The sequence below is a fragment of the Falco cherrug genome, chromosome 20 (genome assembly GCF_023634085.1).
Source record: "Falco cherrug isolate bFalChe1 chromosome 20, bFalChe1.pri, whole genome shotgun sequence".
NCBI lineage: Eukaryota > Metazoa > Chordata > Aves > Falconiformes > Falconidae > Falco > Falco cherrug.
In genome coordinates this window covers 4,180,213-4,201,440 of record NC_073716.1, presented here as the reverse complement: position 1 = coordinate 4,201,440, position 21,228 = coordinate 4,180,213, and the positions used below count along the sequence as shown (strand labels likewise).

At 44.1% G+C, this 21,228-nt stretch overlaps 2 protein-coding genes across 12 annotated transcripts in view; one reads left to right on the top strand and one right to left on the bottom strand.

The window, feature by feature from the left end:
* The window catches only part of IKZF3 (IKAROS family zinc finger 3), a 38,012-nt gene extending 31,173 nt beyond the window's left edge, over positions 1–6,839 (bottom strand). For 2 of the 11 annotated variants that reach the window (XM_027805652.2, XM_055697761.1), the window contains exons 1-3: positions 6,658–6,833; positions 4,251–4,404; positions 1,191–1,244 (exon numbers count right to left, since the gene is read on the bottom strand). In XM_027805652.2, the coding sequence (XP_027661453.1) occupies positions 1,191–1,244; positions 4,251–4,302 (106 nt within the window). In that variant the 5' untranslated portion in view covers positions 4,303–4,404; positions 6,658–6,833. Of the gene's footprint in view, positions 1–1,190; positions 1,245–4,250; positions 4,405–4,670; positions 6,634–6,657 lie in introns of those variants that run through there. The other 9 variants (XM_055697762.1, XM_055697764.1, XM_027805654.2 and 6 more) reach the window with 9 other exon arrangements.
* A 4,738-nt stretch (positions 6,840–11,577) lies between these two features.
* On the top strand, positions 11,578–20,081 carry ZPBP2 (zona pellucida binding protein 2). The gene is made up of 9 exons (XM_055697800.1): positions 11,578–11,600; positions 12,305–12,363; positions 13,223–13,303; positions 13,819–13,944; positions 14,495–14,656; positions 15,541–15,759; positions 16,955–17,040; positions 17,571–17,748; positions 18,270–20,081. The coding sequence occupies exons 1-9, from the start codon at positions 11,578–11,580 to the stop codon at positions 18,365–18,367; spliced, it is 1,032 nt and encodes a 343-aa protein (XP_055553775.1). The 3' UTR covers positions 18,368–20,081.
* Positions 20,082–21,228: the final 1,147 nt, after the last annotated feature.

The window sequence follows — 21,228 nt, the reverse complement described above, 5'->3', positions numbered from 1 at the left end:
TCCAAGAATATTTCCAGGTAATCACCTCAGAGTATCTGCAGACTCCCAGTATTGCTCACAATGCCCACAATGTCCTTCCTATAGATGTGTTAGTTGCAGTTTAGTGGATTTGCTTCCCAAAGTCATGTACAAACGCTCACACAGAATATACACCTTTAAGTCTTAAGCTTTGGCTCAGATTTAACTAACCTGGAGGTTGTTCTAAATGACAACAAAACAGGAAAAAAATCCAGTATGTGTAACTCTATATATCATAGGTCTTCTGAGAACTGCTGCTAGGAGGTAAGCAAGCAAGCAGGTTCAGAGCATGGAAGAGAAATCACAGCTCTACTTTGTTCATTTGGGCAAAATATTAATCATTCTGGCCCCAGGCCAGGAAACTGCTCAAGCACATTTAATCGGAAGCCTCTTTGAACCCAGTTGCACTTCTCTGCTTATTTCATCAACACTACCAGAAAGTTTTCTGCTGATCATTGTGACAGGAGTATGTCCCAGAAATCCAAGCCTCACGTCTCTGAACTAAAGCCAAATTTTTAACTATAGAGAGATTTATTTGGGTGAATTTTTTCAATTAAAGCCTCTTTCACAAAATCCATAATATAGGCTTACGCAATATTATGCATATTTCTGTAAACTTTAGATCACTATTTTGTTTAAAAAACTGACAGTGTTTTCTTTCAACAATCCTATGACTTTTTTAGAGTTCACAGCAACATTGTGAAACTGTTGTTAAAGTTGTTTAACTTATTAACAGTTGGATAGTGAAAAACCCAGTCCTTCTCAGGCTAAATGCTACATTGGATCTGAAAAAAAGTTTTGTATTTTGATTAAAACATTTATCCAGCTCACACAAGAGGTTTGTTTTCATATTTTCAGAAAAGCAGTCAACCAAAAGAATCACGTTATTCTTGCTTCCCTAATCAGAACTTCCAGCTTTCTCCTGAAAACACTTCCTTTCCTGCTATGGTCTTTTTTCCCTTTAATATCATCTTCCAATACTATACGGAACTTCCACAGTTTTATTTCAATTCTAGAATTTATTTTTCGCCTTTAATGCTCATCTTTGTATCTGTGACCATGCTATTCAGTGTCCTGGGAATCTAAATGAGCTGAAATTCATGTGGTTTTCTCCATTTAAATTTAAAATTTTCAAGAGAGAGTGAAAGAACATAACCTGAACAGCACAGTACCTGCAGCCACGGGCTTTTCCTGAGAATTACTTAGGTCCATACCTGCCTGTGAATCTGCAAAAGACAGAAAAGTAGTCTGAGTTGCTTATTTATATATATTTATATAAATAATAATGCTTATTTATAGTTATTTAGAACTGTTCATGCCACAGTTGTTATAATCTTATAAATGTCCTTTTTCTTGACTGAAAGCAAAATTGCAAAAACAGAATTTTCAAAGAAATAAATACCAAACAATTGTTACATTTCATTGCACAACTTCATTATGTCTTGAGCGCTGGCACGTGCTCAGAAAAGGGATTAAGTATTATTTTCTAGCTTTAAAAATTATAGAACAGAATAACTTACACTTTCGATTTAACATCTCATTTTGCACCCTGTGAGCACAGCGTAGCAGTAGTAACTATGTGAAGGGAATGTCTGTAAAGTACAAGACATTTTTACATTCCTTTTCCAAAAACCAAGGGAAAACCCTATTGTCTTCACAAGATCTACTTGGTTTTCATGGGAATGCAAGTCTAATTCCCATTTAGCAATTCTGATAGGGATCAATGTCAGGAATTTCTAAAAACTTTTAGAGGACTACGTATGTGGCCTGGTTTCCAAAAACGCTGAGCACTCAGCAGACAGCATTAAAGAAAATATAAGCCGCAGGTATTTACATCTCCCACTCCAATGCCCAAACTGAGGTGGGCACGTTTAAGTGGAGGCACAGATCTGTCCAGTTAAGTCTTACTCAATGCCTTGCTGTCTTGAGATTTCATTGATATGAGGGTTGATTTTCTTAACAGTTCCACAGCTACCTGCTTCCTTCCTCCTTCCTTTCCTCTAGCTTTTTTCCTCTTTTTTGGGGGGTTGTTTTTTTTTTACACACCAAAAAAATTTTTATCATCTTTGAACACAAAAAATAGCAGCTCCCAAACTCACAAAACTCATTCCTGGCAGTTACATAACAGAAATACACATGCAGCAGCCATGAGGTGTTAACCGCTAGTGACATTTACCCCATAATTATCTGTCTTTACCACCACTGCATATGGAACATTTTTGTGGTCTCTGCAATGTCAAAATATAAAGCTCTGTTAACTCCACAGCGAAGAAGCCTAGTATCAGATAAGGCTATCCAAAAAAACCCTGCATGAATAGAGGATGGGCTGAGGCATCCTACAAAATAAAGGCAAACTCAAAGGAAAAAAAAAGCAATAATAGAGCTATCCAACAAAGGTTTTTTAAATGTTTGGTTCTGTTGTTTCCTAAACGAAAGCGTTCAGCTGCCATTTCTCAATAATGGGTCTAAGAGTTACATTATGCATGTAGTTCCCATTACTCTTAACTAGCTGTTACTAAAGAGCAGCAAGAAAAAAACACCAGCAGTTGCCTGAGCTCTTCAGGGTGTAACTCCTGACTGGAGACAAGCTGTTAAGCTATGAGCACTTATGAATTGTATCCTAAAATTAAACCAGAGCTCCCATCCTTTCAGGAAAATTTAGCATGAATGCAAGCTTTTCATTAAGTGTCTTTCATTAGAGCTAAGAATGTTGCCTGGTGCCATAAAGATAGTCACGGAATTAAATGACAAAAAGTTCAAATATTTACTAAATCTGCAGGTTTTTTAAAAAAATAAGATCAAGGAATTCCATAGTTACAGCTCTTAATTTGTCTTTGTTTCGTTTTATCATACCAGGAAAAGTGAGCTACAAAGAAGCAAATGGACACTTTATACCACGAATAATGATGGGGAAACATCAATAAATGCAGGGTAGGCAAACAAAATTCTCTCTAGTATTGATTTTACATTGCAATACTATAGATACTTAAATCACACAAACCCTTGTAATTGTGCGAATAATTAGGGTTTGAGCAAGACAATAAAATCCCCACTATTCTGTAATACTTGAATTAGATTTTAATTGCATTCAGAAATCCTGTGCAGTTGCCCCATTTGGGGGATAAAGCACTGAACTGGTCAAAGCCCCAGGATCAAATGAAGAGGGTGCTTGCTGGGTGAGGGGGGAGGTGTGGCTGGGAAACTGCAGCAATTCTGCCTTCCCCTGGGTTGCCAGGTGGTCATGAAACAAAGAATTAGAGCCCCTATTCGGCTGCTTCAAATCAGATAGTCCTGCATATAACCCTGGATAACTATATTGGTTTAGCAATTGTTGCATTCCCCAGGACAACTCCCAAGCGCAGTCACTCCACTAAGGATGCGCACATTGCTATGGCTTGTTGGGTAAATGGCACCAGCACAAGTTTCTGTGCGTAGGGCTCGATGCAGCACCCCTCAGTCAGCAGTTTGCTCAGAGCCCCTCTGAGCTGCAGCTACAGGGTGACCTGCTAGAGAACGAACAGTACTGCCAGAACCGTGCAGCAGCCTGGCAGCACCTCCTCAGCCAGTCCTCTGACGCTCATCGAACGTCGAGATGGTCTCTGCGTAGTTATTTACATTTTGTTGAGCGTAACAGGCTCCTGTCCACGATGGGCTGCTGGGCAATATAATCATAGAGTCATAGAATCGTTTAGGTTGGAAAAGACCTTTAAGACCACCAAGTCCAACCGTTAACATAGCACTGCCAAGTCCACCACTAAACTGTGTCCCCAAGCACCATGTCTACACATCTTTTAAATACCTCCCATGCTGGTGACTTCACCGCTTCCCTGGACAGCCTGTTCCAGTGCCTGACAACTCCTCCAGTGAAGTGATTTTTCCTATTATCCAATCTAAACCTCCTTCTGAAGAGGTAAGAACAATGATATACCATATGTTTCCTTTTTCTGTTGAGAAATACTCCCATCTTTGTATCACTTTGAAGCCTCCAACATCCACTCATCAGTACCTGGTTTCTTATGATATTAGTCTCAAGCAGCTTCTTTACAGGCTTAGTGGTCTCTTAATATTTAACTTCAGGTCACTTGCCTGAGTATTTTAAGCCACATCCTTCCCTGTGTCATGTAAGCGCGATAGAAGGAGAAGGTCTAGGAAGCTTCCATCCCTGATTCTGTACAAATAAGACCGTATTTCTACCAAACGTTCAGAAAAGCACAATGCAGGAAATCACTTACAGAACACGTTAGTCTTCCCAAGCTTCAAAGAGATCCACTGCCTAGGGTGCATGGAAAGAAGACGGTTGTCTTGCGTGTGTTGCAGCTGACGCACGATGTTCTTTTACAAAGCAGAAGTAAAATTCATGTGCTTCTGAAACCAATCCTTAGCCATCTTGCGTTCCACGCCAATAGCCAAAGTGAGCAAAAATATTCAAATAGCTTGCTAAAAAAGTGCTATGGCATTTTAATACATAACTGTATTAATACTTTATCCTGGTATTTGACTAGTTAATAGAAGCAACAAAACAGCCTACCTGTATTTTAACCCCCCTAAAGTGGATTTTTTTTCAAATAAATGATAACACTAATACCCTTCTGTCACCAATACAGCTATAGGCAACAGAATGGGAGGTACATCTTGAATGATTATAATCTTACCTGTTTGCCTCCAAAGTGAAAACTAGAACATTGCCTTTTTACTGCCAGCTGCAGTTTTCAACCCAACAGCATTGCAAAGGGGACATCTCTTTCAATCACACAGGTTCTTAGTCCTTCTATCACAACATATGGAGCAAACACAGCTTGTTTCCCTGTCTTTGCACCGTCTTGAGAGATACAAGCAAGCCAAAAAACCCCACACACCAGTCTTGGCCCCTGCCCTACAGTTAGACCTCCACAGCCTTAACCCTCAATGCTCAGAGCGGGGCCGGTGCCTGTGCTACGAACAGCAGTCAACCTCTTTCACCCCAACATGTTTTTTGCCTTCAACTCACTTAAAGAGAGAAAGCCTATCTAATTTCCTCGCTGAAAGGCCTTCTTCAGCAGTTACAGTCTCAATGGCTTTCTGAAGAAGGTTCCTGGACCAAAGAAACTCTTTGCAGGCTCTCTAATACTTTGCTGCTCTTAAGCACCATGTAACGCTCAAAGCGACACAGGCATTTTAAGTGCACATGTCATTTTGGGAAGAAATCCTGACCAGCAGTGTGTAACTAGGATGTTGTTTTTCTCATATTGTAGCATATGACCTCGTAAAACCAGCAGAATGTCTTCCAGTAGTCACGATGTTCATCCCAACACAGCAAATGGAAATGATGGACGACATGAGGTCAGTTCTTGTGATTGTTGCAAACATAAACCAGCATGAAGAGATGCAATCACATAGACTGCAGATTTTGGCTTCCTAGACCCAGGTCTCAAACACCTACTCCTGCCAATGCCTGTCTCCCGGTCAGTGACCGTACGGAGTGACCTCACACTGAGCACAGAACATGCAGGACAGAAGTGTTACCCCTCTGTCCTCAATGGCAAATTTCCCATTGACTCAAATGACACTGAGATTTTCCCAAGCCCCATGGAAAAAGAGATGCTTGGCTGTCACTGTATCCTGAGATAACACAGTATAACACTTTTACGTTAACTTCATCCCAAACACAACCAGCTCAGCACATTAACTGATCCTTGCAATCCCCACACACAGAACAACAACCTGAAGGATTATTTGCAATGTTAAATGTACAAGAAATAGGAATACAAAAAAGAGGCTTCTTAAATAATCTTGGCTGTAATGGCAGGAACATACTCATTTTCCAATCACTGACGTACCTACAGAGCTTTCTTCTCCTACAAAAAACATATAGTAGACCCGACTTGATCAAAAAAATGAGGCTGCATTTTTAAGTGCTGAACTGCCACCAGATCCATTCTTTCAAAACATTAGATACGCCTCTCAAGCTGTGATAGTCCCAATTCAGTCAGATTCTAGGAGAGTAATTATTTTAATACAAACTTTTTAAAAGCCTTTAATAAAGGCAAATACATTTTTAAATAGGCAACTGCATCTAACTTAAAATAACCAAGAACCTCGAGTCATTGAGACGCAGCAGACTAAACTCAAGCCCTTACTAAGGTGAGCTGAAATAAGAACATCAATCTCTGAAATAATCAATCAGGTGATGCTTTGCAGTGCTTCTTTGCCAGGCTTGTTAAAACACTGGTAATTTTGCTTTTCTTCAGAAGTGAATTACACCAGAGCCCAAGATTAACTCACAACTTGCTTTTGCTGGCTCTGAAAGTTACACGCACGTTTTACGAGCGAAAAGAAACCAGCATGCCCTTTAATTCGTTAAAAACCTAGAATACGAACAGTACATAAAGCAGGCTCTAAAACCCGATTCTATCATACATGTTGTGATTCTGAAATTAAACAGAGGGGTGAAAAAAGCCCCGTTCGTTTCCTGTTTAATTGCAGCACGAGATTAGATTTCTCCTCCAGAGGCTGCAATCTGTTTGCAGACAGCGCTGAAGAAACCGCTTGGAAGCCCGCGGGAGGTGGAGCAGGCTGCGGGCCCCCGAGCGGGGTCGGCGGGGAGGAACGGGGGGCGGCAGCGCCTTCCCGGCCCGGGGAAAGAGCGGGGTCATTTCTCACCTTCCATGCTCCGGCCGCGGCTCCCAGCTCCACCTGCCCGCCCGGGCTCGGGGACTGTCAGCGGAGCGCAACGGCCTCGCCTCCCGCCCGCCGCGGGCACCGCCACATCCGGCCCGTCGCGGCGCTGGGCGGGCGGAGAGCGGCGCCGGGCGGCGGCCAGCGGAGCCGCCCCGGTCCCGGCCGCGGCCCGGTGACTGCCCGGCTCCGGAGCTCGCTGCCGGCGCTGAGCGGGGGCTGCTCGGCGGGGACAGCAGCGGGGCGCGGGGGCTGAGGGCAACGCGTGGTTTCACAACCCGCACAGCATGGCCGGGGGGGGGCGGGCAGCGCTGAGCATCACCGGGGCCGGCCCCCTGCCAGAGCGGGCTCTCCGGGCAGGCAGCGCTGTCACGGCCCGGGCGGCTGCATGTCTCCAGGGGAGACCCCACCGCCTCGCTGGGCAGCCTGTCCCAGCACCTCGTGTATCAGTTTTCCCCTCGTATTCAGAAGGAACTTTTATGTCATAGTTTGTGCCCTTGTCGCTTGGCCGGTCACAGGGCACCGCTCAAAAGAGCCTGGCCCCATCCTCCCAACACTCGACACTCGCCCTTTAAGGTATTCATATGCATCGCTAAGATCCCCTCTTCACCTGCTCTTCTCCAGGCTAAACTGGTCCAGCTCTCCCAGCCTGTCCTAAGGGAGATGCTCCAGTGCCCCAACCATCCTGGTAGCCCTGGACCCTCTCCAGTACTTCCCTGTCTCTTGAACTGGCGAGCCCAGCACTGGACACAACGCTCCAGATACGTCCCCACCAGGGCCGAGAAGAGTGGGAGGACAACCTCCCTTGCCCTGCTGGCCACACTCCTGATGCCCCCTAGGATCCCCTTGGCCACTAGGGCACACTGCTGGCCCTCGGGCAACTTGCTGTCCACCACAACTCTCAGGTCCTTCCCCACAGAGCTGCTCTCCAGCAGGGCAACCCCAGCCTGTACTGGTGCATGAGGCTGTCCCTCCCCAGACACAGGACCTGACACTGGCCTTTGTTGAACTGGTTCCTCTCCGCCCAACTCTCCATCCTGCCCAGGTCTCACAGAATGGCAGCGCAGCCTTCTGGTGTGTTCTGGGGGGCTGAGGGAGGCCCCAGCCGTTTTCATAGGACAAACGGCATCAGGCTGTGACGAGCATCTCCAGAACGGGAGGCTGACCCCGGTCCCAGTGCTGCGCTCTCCTCCGGCAGCCCGGTGAAGCCTGTGGGTGAGGACGTCCTGCGGCAGGTACCCAAGGGTGATGGCTGATGCGTGGCAGGCTGAAAGACAGCACAGGCAGACAGTGAACACCGGGGAGGCAGAGCCAGGAGCAGCTCTGCTCTCACACAGCACACCACGGGGCCAAAACAAAACACTGGAAACCCCGTGCTTTAGAGAAAATGTCCCTCTTAACTTCCCGGGAGATCAGCCACCATCAGAGGTGGCTCCTCAGATGAAGAAGCCATGGCAGGTCCCCAGGCAGGGCTGCCATCAGGAATGGGGCCAAGGGGAGCAGGTCCAGGAGAATTAAACCAACCTCACAGGGGTAACCCTACCCCGAGGGCTCAAGACACACTCCCACATGCAGGGCCAGGGCAGCCAGGTGATTGCACGGGTCCCCAGCTGCCCACTGCATCTCCAGCCAGGTCAACAGTTCCCTCCAACTCACATCTCCACTTGCAAGTGTATCTGACAAGAAGCGTGCTCCACCTCCCCCCCCAGCTCCCTCAGCATGGCAGGTGGGATCTGCAAATGGATCCGCAACCCATTACAGCCAACCAGTCAAAAATATTACTTAGGATTTTAGGGAGCTCTTCACCTTTAAAGCCTGCAGCAAGCACCAAGACCCAAAATAGCGCGGGAGAGCTTGCGATGACTTGGGTTAGGTCACTCAAGGGACAACAGCTATTCATATGGAGAGTTTAGCAGGGTGACATGGAGCTATTTTGCGTTGGCAGACTTCTGACTCATTTTATTTTACACTGCAGAGCCAAGTAGTCTAAGCCTTTATTAGAACTGGCGTGGCAATTGTGCACTGTGTTGCCCACACACATGAAAGAGTAACTTCTTTTCTACATACTTAATTTCCTTTGTGTGCAATTTGTCCGGGCTCTGTTTACACATCACGTAAACATCATAAGGCAGCCTCAACTGTTAAACAAATGCTGCTTTATTTGCAATTTTCGTTAACAAATCACACTCCTCGGACTGTATATTAAAGTTAAATGACTGAGATAAGAGTAAAATAAAACTTAAGTTAGTTGTTCTTAATGAAACAGCATTGCTATTTAGAAGAAAATCAAGTTATGAAACTGTTTAATGAAGCAAATATGAGTTTCTAAGTACTTGGATAATTGTTAAATAATGAGTTTTGTACATCTAGGCTTCTGCGAGGAGGCTCACTCTACACAGGGCATGGATGGGGTTTTGAGCAGCCTGACCTGGTGCAGGATGCCTCTGCCCACGGTGGAGGGTGGCACCAGGTGACCTTTAGAGGTCCCTTCCGACCCAAACCCTTCTATGATTCACGAGGAAGTGTGAGCTGTGCCAGACCAACGCGGTCTTGACGTTATGTGCAAGCTCAGCACTAGTCATGGCATTTTGCTTCACCCAAAGCCCAGAGCTATTTACCAAGAAAAGGCCTACAAAGATAATAGCTGGCCTAGATCTCAGATCAGCACAGAACATCAGTGCAGAACAGTCCGTACCTGGCATGCTCTGACAGCAACACAGCTTGTGTTTGCAGCTTCGAACTCTGATGAGCCAGAGAGCTGAGAGAGAAAAAGGAAAACAACAACTCAGGATGCTGTAGGTGGAAGGTACGGCTAGGGCAGGTGCACTTCTGGACCCTTGGGGTTATTGCTGCATGTTTATCACAGCTTTATATTTACTTCATCACATTGTGCTTTTGGGTTGGGTTGGGGTTTTTCAGCCCTGCAACTCAGCTGTATTTCAAAAATGAGAAATGAACATTTTGGGGTAAGAAGATTGATGGAGGCTTAATGCCTTTTTGTTCCTTTACTACTTATATTGTCCAGAAATCTGTAACAATACTCATGCAACTGGAGAATCTAGGAAGTTAAGGAAGTGGTAAATGAAATTGTGATCTGATTGGATCACTTGGACATAAAAACAAAGACAGCAAGTGCGAATTACCATAGCTCAGGTGTGTGATAACAAGACAACACAGAAACATGATTCTCCTACTTTCTGTGTTGACTGCTTCTTAAATTGACGCTTTTCCGTCACTTGCAAAAGGATTCTGGAAATACAATGTTTAAAAAAGAAAAAAAAAAAAGATATCTGGGATAATCACCCCAATTCTCTGCTATTCCAGACAGTCTCTGTATTCCTCTTCCAGGACCATTTAATAATTAAGGTTTCTCGTTCCTACGAACTTTAAAGAAAGCCTTGGAATCTACTGTGTGATGATCAGAAACCTCTTTCTGTTTTCCATCCCAGGATCATTCAAGGCCATTTTCTCCTACTGCCAGATTTGTTCTCCAATTTAAATCTTTACTTTCCCTCACAGTTACCACCAGATAGTCAATCATGTCTTCTCTCTGCTTCTATTTCAAGGGCAGAAATTGAAAGAGCCTGGGTTTGCTGGCCTGTAAAAAAATGCCACTATGTTCATCGTGGCCCTCCTTTGCACCCTCCTGGCTTTAGATCACCCACCTTAAAGATCAGAGACAAAACTTGTGCACCCCAGGCAACATCCCTCCAGAGCCTTGCACAGGTCATTTGTGTGTCCCTGTACTCCTGGAAATCTCTCTCCGTGTTTCCTAGGATAAAATATTTGCCTTTTTAATATCTACTCACACCACAATCAAGTTTACAATAGATTTTTTTTTTCTGTCATTTCCTACAGAGCTTCCAGCTGTTAGCAAAAATACCTGGTAATTCATAAATACATGACAACACATTTTATCCTATTAAATCCTCCCCCTGCCATTACCCTGTTCTTAAAGACAACGAGCTTCTCTTTTCCCTCTCAGCTTACAGATCTGCAATGACGATTTGTCAGTCTGTAGCTTACAAATATTACAAACTTGAAAAGGAATGAGTGATTTGATTAAAGAGATAGACTAGGAGCCCAAGTTTATAAAGATTCAAAACTGCAGACAAAGGTTTGTAGTAAAATACTATTTTATAATAATTAACAAGCTGGGGAGTGATGGGCTGTGTCGGACAGTTACATGACAATAGGCTATAAATGTCCTTAGTAACAGAGGATGTTCAGGCTGAAACATGACTAGTTTATAGCAGACACGTTAAAAACTGAATCATTTTGCCTATACGGCATAAGCGTGAAATGTTAACTTTGAGTAAAACTGAAAACATTCAACACATGGGAACGCTGGATCTGTTGAGGTGGTCCTAATTATGAACTGTTCAGCAGCTCAAAGAAATTAAAAATGAAAACCCTGACATAGTTCTTGTAGCTTAACCAACCCCTTGAGAGTTAATATCTTGGTCTAAGGAAGAAGAAAGTGAGGCTGCTTCCCTGCAAAGAGAGAGAAGTGAAATAATGAGGCAGTGCACACATTTAGTAGGGCAAGGAGTTTTGCAAGACGTGAAAAGAGAGGGATGCCACTTCAAAACACCAGCAGCAGGCTTGAGTAAAACTATTTTCTGCCAGTAAGTTGATATCTTCTTTTTCAAATATTTTTTTTAACGCTTTATTAAAGAAAACTCATAACTTGAGTGCTCTTTCTTTGCATGGAAGCACCAAATTAAAACTTTTACAGCCGTCTACAAAAATAACTATAATTCCTGTGTTGGCTGGTTCCATATTTGTTATGCAAATACTATTACATCATTTTTGGACACTGCCATGGTCTGAGGCTGCACGATAAATATGATTTAGCCAATTACCGGAGGCTTGGCCACAGTTGCTGATCTTGAGTGTCTCATGATGTGCGGTGTGGTCAAACGCACGTACCCCCCTCTCCCTGTTCAGCCGTGTTTCCTGAGTGTTTTTATAACATTCACTTCAGAGACAAACTATTTCTACTCTTAAGAGTTTAAAAGTCTTAAGCAAGTCTTTCAAAACACCTAACTGACTTCAAAACCACCGAGTACTTCAAGTAATAACGTGGCATTAGGCTTTATTTTCGAGACAACAGCACAGGCCCAGCTCTTATTTTCAGTCTTTCTCACAGCAAGTGCCAGGAATGGGTTTTTTTGTTTTTAAGCTGAAAGAGCACATCGCTTAATGACTTGCTCCAGAAACCTGCAGCTGAAGAACACCCTGGCGTGCAAAGTTACCTCAAAACGTGGAGCTGGAAACGCCGTCCCTGTGGTTACAGGGCAGGTTCAGCCCACTGAGCTGACAGACCACAGCCTGGGGGCCTGAACCTATTCCCTCCTCCCCGTGTAGTTTCCTATCCTTGCCCACACAGCTGGAAACACCACCTTAGAGCCAAAAATAAAAGTTCACGCTGCGCTGTAGAAGAGAGAGGTGGTGGTTTCTCAAGCATAGGGCTGAGGAACGACAGCGCAGGAGCCTGAGGGGGGGCGGGGGTGGAGGGGGTCTGGCACAGGGAGCAGGGCCACCCTTCACTAGCTAAGGGCCCTGAGGTATAAATAAATAAATAAATAAATAATAGCGGGTTTTTACAAAGCACAGGGTGTGGGTGAAGAAGAAAAGACGCGGCCGAGCGAGGAGCTGGGGTCCCCCCTTCCTGCCTGAGGCGCTGCGGTGAGGCGAGGAGAGGCTGCCCGCCCCCGCTGAGGGGAGGAAAGGGCGGGAAGCGCCGGGCGGGCGGCGGCCGTTGGCGCGGGGGAGGCGACATGGCGGGGGGCGGCGGGGGGCCGCGCTCCCCCCTGGCGGCCCTGCTGGGGCTGCTGGCGGCGATGGGGAGCCTGGGTGCCCTGGCTGGAGGTACCGGGGTGGGGGGGAGAGGCGGGATGTCGGCGCTGGGTGCCCCCCACCCGGGCACGGGCTCCTCAGAGGGCGGCCTGGTGTCCCTGGAGGGCGTTGGAGGAGCGCCCTGCCGCTGAGGGGAAAAGGCCCCCGCAGGTGGGGTGGTGGGGGCCCAGCTGCGCCCCGCTCCCCCCTCACCCGAGCTCTGCCACCCAGGCCTGAAAAAAACAGCACAAATCCTCATGATTTTCACATCTGCGGGGGCCTCTCCTGACAGAAACCCTCACACCTCACCACCTGCCCACAACTTCTCACAAGGCCGAGGCTCAGAGGTGCCTGAGGACTCAACAACCCTCCCACGGTCACCATGTCACACCCTTCTGGCTCTCCCTGGGGTCATTGCCAAGAGCCTTAGCTTGCCCGTTCGATTTCATAACTATTTTATTGGCTTTTTGTAAAGGGAAGGTCTTGGCTGGTTTGGAACCTGGTATATCAAGACAGATTTGCGACCTAGGTGGTAAAGCAGCAGAAACTGGCAAGTCAGCAACAAACGGGAACCCTTGTTTTTAAGAAAAGGGTGTGGGGAGGCAGAAAAAGTACAGCAAGAGACAGAAACTTGCTAGGGGAAAATAAATGGTTAACAATCGCACATTTACATTTTGCTCTGTAGTATTCTAAGTCCTTTTCCCTACAGTGACAGCTGTTCCTGAGGAAAAGCAACGTTCTGTTGATCTTATCGAAAATAATTGTGTTTATGGCAACACCAAACATGAAGGTAAACCTGTCTTTTTTATAGATAGATAGATAGATGATCTATATAAAGATATATATATGTATGTCTTACTGGACTTCTAAAATGGAGTTTTAAGTGCAGTGATCCTTATGTAGACACTGCTACCCGTGGCAGTGACATAACTAAGCTAAGCTAAACACAGTGCCGGAGGCTCCAGAACATGATCCCAACAGCATACAGTAATGAGGGGGGTTTAGTAAGACATTTGTCCCATGGTGCTACTATAAGCACTTAGGGAAATTTAATATGCTTTTTGTAACCCTGCAAGATGATTTGTGTGGGACTCCCCTGTCTCCTACACAGTCAGCACCAACCCCGCTGTGGACAGTTCCATGACATAAATAAGAACAAATGGACATAAAAGATCAGCCTTACACTTTCCAAGTCCCAACGTGGAAAATAAACCTTGTATTACATTAAATATATTTTTGGAATTACTGTTTTGGTGATTCAGTGTAAGCATTTCACGTCATTCACCTTATTCTCTTGCATTGCAGTTAACGTGTATGTTAAGATGTTTACAAATAGCCCATTTCTAGTATGTATGAATTTGGCTCGTTCTCAAGAAGAAGTAATAGATCCCAAGTATATGTGGATTGGTCCAGATGGAAAAAATTTAGAAGGTTAGTCACTTTGTACAGACCTTTGTTCCATTCTGCCTGCCTTAGCCATTTTTTTCCTGGTCACCAACAGGCTTTTTACAGTACTTGTGCACAAACTTAGAAACAGCCTTTGCCTCAGAGTGCAGGGAGGCAATCAGGAAAATATGTTGAGACAGATAAGTAGTTTCTGTGTTCTATTAACAAGGGGAAAAGTCAACCACAAATGGCTAAGGAGATTACTGTACATGAAATCACATTTTTTCCTTGTTTCTGTTGATGCCACCCTGCAATAGGAACGTGGGTCCAAATAGTCACTGGTCTTTTGTCAGATTTTTCCATGAGCTCTGACATTAGGCTATGTTTCTCTTCTCCCTCTGAAATTATCAAAAGCTGGAGATAGAAGGAAACTTGCAATAAATCCTAAAGGTCATAAATTTTAGATTATTTCAGACTAACATGAATCAGTGTCATTATGTACAAGAGCAAGATCTCATCTTCAAATGTTCTAAATGAACACAGCATCAGAAACCAAACATTTCCAGTAATCAAGTATTTCCTGTTTCTATTCTAGGGCAAATGTATGTGAATCTTACAGAAACAGGAAAGCTGATGGTGATGGGTTTTAAGGAGTCTATGTCTGGAGCCTACACTTGCAGTCTTTCTCACAAAATTATAGAAATTACAACACAAGAAGAAAGAGAAATGTTTGAGGCATATAAATTCATGGTATATGGTAAGATTGCTGCCTAACCAGCAAGCTAATGCACATAGCCTCTGTAGTTTGGTGGGTTTGTGAAATGCACGTTTATTGCAAGGCTTGATTAAAAAAATATATAATTAATGTTTTATCCCAGAATAGAAAATATATTTTTTATATTTATACACACACTCTCTCCCAGCTTTGCAAAAAGTTTTAAATACTTCTACCAGGAATATATGGCAATGCAAAGAATAAAATAATCTCTACCCTTAATCAGAACAAAGTGAACTACAACAATTCCGGTGATACCCAAGACCTGAAAAGGAAGCTCATATCTGAGTGCAGTCTCCTGGGAGGGAGATTACCAAACCAAAGATATGCTGATGCAGAATGAGCCTCTTCCCAGCTGCTCAAGCTGCACACTCAAGCTTTCTTCCACCATTTGTAACCACCATTCACCAATATCACCTCCCTACCCACAAAATATTCCAGTATTGCTTGAGAAACACTAACTTTTACAATAATTTTTTAAAACATCCACTGCTCCACCATAATTGTGTAGAATGGCTTTGCATAATCCCAATCCATTTCAGTTACACAAATATAAATGTGCTATCCTGTGTTATTTCACTATTTGCTCCCTTTTTTGTTTTAATATTTGGGAGCAGAGCCTCGTAACATAAGCACATAAATTCCTGTATATTTCAAACTAAAATGTCTCTTGACTATTTGAGTCAGCTCTGACAAGGACAAATCTGTTCTGTTATGGTTAATCAGTAAGCTTTATTTATTTGTTTACTTTTGAATAAGAGCCTGTACTTTAGATACAAAGTACACTGATAGCAACGATAAGGTTCTGTATAAAATTGCAGCTGTGATTACACCGCAGAACTCACACGCAAACCATTCTCTTAAAGCCTACAGGGAAGCTGACCATGCGTATCAGGTGTTTGTTCGCTTTACTACGAAGGAATGCGAGCTAGCAGCTAACGGCCAGTTCTTTGAGGAACTACAGAAAATCTTAAATAACATCATCTCTGATCTGACATGTCACATCACAGAATCATCCTACAAATGCCATTCTGTCAAGATACCAAAGCAAGGCCTCCTGCATGAACTATTTGTTACTTTTCAAGGTAACAGACTTCAGTATTTGTTTGGGAGGGATCATTTATTTTTATAAACAACCTGCAAATACTATAGATAACATCTGAAATACATCAAAGTCAAGTATACCTTTGGAACTTGTTTCCCTGCTTTCTTTCAGAGTCCCTGTATTTTTTCTTACTAGCCCACAGATGGAGCTAAAATGCAGTTTATATGTTGAATGTGTAGTATTGTATTTCTTACAACCTTCTCGCGAAAAAGTATTTTCAAGGTGTGCAGTTGGAAAGGATTGTTGAAAGGAGATAGCTGGTAACATGCCATGATTTTTTTCACTGATGTAGTTGTAAAAGGAAAATGGTCATATTTGGGGTTTTGTCATTTGATTTTTAATAAGTCTGTGACCTCTGTGGTTTTGCTTGATTCTAGGAAACTGCACAGAGGTTAAAAGCAAGAGCCTCACAGCTCCCCAATGGTAATTCCGATGTGGCTGTATTGCCTTGCAAACCAGGTTAAATCAACCTTGATGGCTGCCCTAATTTAGACATGGTTTATCACTGAGGGAAAGGAAGTTATTCATTAATGCTTTGACCACATTACCTCCTGTATGTTCTCATCATGTGCCAAGAAGCACCATCCAACAGGTTATGGAACAGTTTGGTGGCCATTCTCCCCACAGTAAAGTCAAGCAACGTTTAGAACAAACTGAGGACTCAAAGGTTTCTAGTTTACGTAAAACATCAGCCCTTTAGGTAATCTGAGTGTACTATGTGAGAATTTGGTTCCATTCTTCCTGTCAGCTTAGCATATTTTTCCCCACATTATTTTATTGGTTGACCTCTGACTCTTACTGGAACAAAGTGATTAAGGTAACTTTATAGAAACCACCAGGAGCAAATACTTTTTTTTCCCCTTTTATCAGTCACTCATTTTTCAACGTTCAAATGCACCCGATCAAAAGAACTGTTTCCAAACATGATCTTGACTGCAGACAGCAACAGGTGAAAGAAAAAAACCAAACATCATCTTCACAAATTAGAAGCAAAATTAAGCAAATACAATCAGGTGAAGCAAGCAAGCACCATAAGATGCTAAAAGCTGGAGTGCATTTTATTTGTCCATGTTTTCTGAAATGAACCTAAAGATACCTGCTTGAGGTATACGAGTTCATTGCAATATATTCTTCAACACACCCACATGTATCTTTTTTTCTCCCTCCACCCATAGTCAATCCTTTCGCACCAGGATGGGAAGCAGTTTGCCATCGGGTTCCTTACGATTGTGAAGATGTGACAAACATGAGAGTTGAAGAGGTTCTGTGTCAGCCACCCGTCTGTCTTCTCTGCGTATTTAACACAAATCTCTGCCTTAGCATCTACAGATTTGGCTGATAGTAATCCAGCTTCACCCAGATTTTATGGGATTAATATCATTGTAAATGACAATTCATGGATTTCAAATAATTCGGTTCAGGATGGAGAACTGTTTTTTAAAGTCAAATTGATTCAAACCATTAAAAAAAAAATCAGGCTGATTATTATATTGGTATACTGGACTTCCACTTCTCTAAACTAAATCTTTGGTTTATGATTTGGTAAATGGAATACAATTTAAAGTAGTTGGTTTCTAAAAGGTGTTCTTTCTGGCTTCCTAATGTTAAAACATGCTACCAGATTGAATACTGGGTCTGATTCCAGGCCCCTGAAGCCGAAGGAAGACTCCCAGTTAAGGTGACAGGCCAATGTATGTGGGAATAAGGACTATAAAGTATTTAGTGATACTTTTAAATCAAGAAAAAAAACAACTGACTATTTTTTATTCTTCCAACGTTTCTGAATTTTAGGCAAGAGATCGAATTGGAGAGTTTTTCAGTAGGCAGACATATGCTTTGAAGCACGAGTTTCAAACTGTTCCTACAATACACTACGTGGACAACAGTTTCTCTGTTACTCGCATGGACAGTTGCCAACCAGGTTTTGGGAAAAACGATCTCACCCACAAGGACTGCGCTAGTTGCTGTGGTAAATATAAAATACATTGATTTAAATACAGCTTATTAGTGCTGAGCACGGGTTTCTCTGAAAAGTATTTGGTAAATATCAAATGGAATGATATTTCCATTCATCTTTTGGAAAGATATCCATATTGCAGATTTAAAAACCCCCGATAGGAACAAAAACCAAACCAGCAGTGTCTGTCAGTGTGTTCGCAGGTGTGACTATATTTCCAAATAGAGTAAGTGAAAGCAGTGAAGTGTTTTTTTTTTTTTCTTCCAGGTCACTGGTGAGCGACTACGCTCAGGATATAGAGCACATAGGAAACAATTACCTTAGTATTAGTGCTACTAGAAAACTCTCAGCTGTTTCAAAATATCTTTTTGCCAGCAGCACCTACTGCTTGCTGTGGAGCTCAGGGTATTTAGTAAGAGGCAGGCTCAGTGAGCTTGGGAAGGATGAGACCTCACTTACAGTGCTGGGAAGGCACAGGGTGCTGTCTGATGGTCCCAGCCCTGGCTAAAACACTGACTGTGCTCTCTTCACAGTGGTTTGTGATCCTGGAACTTACAGTTCTAACAATGAAGTGACCTGCCGGATTTGTACAAGGCCTCGAGTCAAAAAGTATGGAGCAAGATCTTGCTGATAAACTGATGACAGAAATGGGAAAACCAAAGAGCAGCTGTGGAAGCATTATTGGGTTTGTGGTGTTCTTTTCGTTTTTAGCTGCCAAATCTGGATTCCTACATTCCTTTTTGAACAACTGCAAAACATCACCATTCACAGCCCCCTAGATTTTCTATATTCAGGGACCACTTTGACTGGAAAAATGATGCATAATCTGAAGGTAAAGCAATTCAATGAAAAAAGGAAGTTTGTCATGTGGCTGTCAGTGCAAAGAGTCGGTTTCTTGGTGGTGACACCAGGCCACAGCTTTGTGCTGCAGTTTGCTCAGAGAGCATAAAGGAGCCATGAGCAATTCAGGGAAAGATGGCAGAGAATTGTAGTGAATTATGGGCCATAATGACACACGCCAGAATCTATAGGAGCAATTTCTAGCAGATATTAATAGAAGTATTTAATCTTTGTGATTTAGAAAAACATTAAGTGCCCTTCCCTTTGCTTTTCCCCATTTCTTCTGCTGTGTCTGAAGTGTTCCATCCTGCCCTGTGCAGAACTGTACAATGCACCAGTTAACGGTCCCTGACCCACCCCGGGCTGTCTGTATTGCTCTGCCAGGAGGAGCTCTGCTGAGGAGCAGATACCAGCAGAGTAGAAAGTGAAATCAGGGCTCTCAGAGACAAGAGAGAGGGTTAATAACAAATCCTACAGCCCAGCAGTCAGGAGAATTAAGGACCCAGCTTTTACGGTTCTTCTTGCCTGCCGCCCCCCAGAAAGAAGCGGGTGTATCCCAGGGAGGGGATGCAGAGAGGCTGCAGAGCCTCCTCTGCCTGCTTGCTGCTGCGTCTTTTCCTTCAGCTGCATCAAATCCCACTGGCAGTGCTCTGCTGGCCCCAGGTGCTGTGCTGTATGAGCAGATGAGCCTCTTACACCAGCTGTAAATTCCCTCTCAAGTTCACCGGATGAGTAACGAGTCAAAATACAAGTTGCCAAAGCACTGAGATAATGGGAAAGTTTTCTTTCCAGAAAAGACTTCCCCTGGTCTGCTTTTGAAGGTTAGCTGCTGGATCTACAGCTGGATCTGCAGCAATGGATCATTTTGCTCATAAAACGCTATTAGTCAAGAGTATTTTACTGCTCTCAAGAGCTTCATGAATAGCCCCAACTACTCACCAGCCCCTGTACGGTGCAGAGCGGGGGCTGTGTGAGCCTGCTGGAGCCACCAGCCTGCCACAGGCTTCTGAAGCTCCCGAGGTGCAGCACCGGACCACGGGCTTTTAGGACGTGCTTTTAGGCTTTGTAAGCTCTGTCCCACTGGGAGCTGCTGCCTTCCAGGCTCGCTCTGGGGAGGGACACCAGAGAACTCCCACCCTCCTTTCCCTCATGGAGCACAGCCAGCCAGCTCAGTCCCTTTGGAAGCTGCTTGTGTGACCCCCCACAATCCCAGCACATGGAACGCCGTGCCCAGCTACCCGGCACAGAACCATTCCTTCCTTTTTCGCACTGTGTAGGACTAAGTCAAGCAAAAGAGCACCTCCTACTCCATAACTGTGACTTCTTATGGCATCTAGAAATTCCTTGGTGGGTATTCATCCAAAAATCGACCAGATTCAACCCACTTTAACTTATCCATTTTGACAGGAACACAGCAGGAGATGGTACGGGCACAGACCACGCTCCGAGCTTTTCAGAATCATTACTTATTAAATACTGATGAATAAAATGTACTGTAACAAGCATTTAAACTGCCTGTAGGCTGATTATCTGAGCTGCCAACTGGACACTGTGCATGGCTCAGGCTTATACAGATTAAGCAGACGGGCTCAGCAATTGCTGCCTGCATCTCTTGGCCTATTTCACAGCAGAGGAATGCCACGTGCATAAATTACTACGGGGGGGTGGGGGGTAGAAAGCAGTAAGTAGGTACTAAGTGCAACGGCGAGTCACAAATGAACACTTGCTCCCTCCTCCCTCTAAAAACTGGAAGTATAGGAAGCTCTTCTAGTGCCTCAACTTTTTCAGTGGGCCTTAAAAGTAGAAAAATAGGTCAAATATTTCAGTATTGCATTGCAGAGGAGTTTTTGTCATTAATTCTGTGGAGACTCATAAAAAAGGGATGTGAAATGGCTTCACTCTGACCTTTCCTGTGTGGAAGTTCTCTCCATCCAGCCTGAGCTCCCCGCCTTCACTGCCTGTGACAGGCCTGAACACAGCTGAATCTTTTATTTATGACACACCATCCCCGGCAGCTCACTCCCTTCCCTTCTCCTGAGCTGCTGAATTGCTGTCACACTTCAGGTTTTACAAATTGCTGTAATCAGCTCTCACTTCCCCTCACCTTTACTTTTTATGATTGCTCTCTACCTCCCCCAGCTGCAGTAGCTCACGAGGAATTGTGAGAGCCTTCCTCACCGCTTTAAATCCTCTTCTTTTGCTCTGCTGTGGTTTTATACACCCTCCTCCTGGAAACATGGGCTGTAGCTGATGCTTTCAGCACAGTGGGGCAACCCCAGTTACTCCTGCGAGGCTTTAACCAGCCCCAACCATGCAGCTTTAATCTCACTTTCTGCAAAAGACAATCACTATACCTCAAGACTAGCAAGGAATTCTGGCAAATAATAAATTTACAACTTTAAACTTCCTGTCCTCTTCTCCACACAGACCTCCAGTCACTCAGTGCATCCCACAGGCTGCACACCAACAGCACAGGAGCACTTTTACAACATCCATAAACGACAGAAAAAAAAATCTGCTCTCTAGAAGCCACAGCCTGTTGTTTTAACATTAGAGCTGCCTTTTTCGCAGCCTGGAATAAACCACTTGAGGAAACACTTAAGGAAACACATGTTAAAGCGTTCACTGTGGAGCCACCTCGCCGGTTATGGG

Bases quoted from the DNA above. Each gene is read 5' to 3' on its own strand.
- ZPBP2 (XM_055697800.1), top strand. From the start codon at position 11,578: ATGTGCGGTGTGGTCAAACGCAC. The intron at 11,601-12,304 runs GTACCCCCCTCT...GTGTGGGTGAAG, and splicing joins TGCGGTGTGGTCAAACGCAC to AAGAAAAGACGCGGCCGAGC. The intron at 13,945-14,494 runs GTTAGTCACTTT...TTTCTATTCTAG, and splicing joins AGATGGAAAAAATTTAGAAG to GGCAAATGTATGTGAATCTT.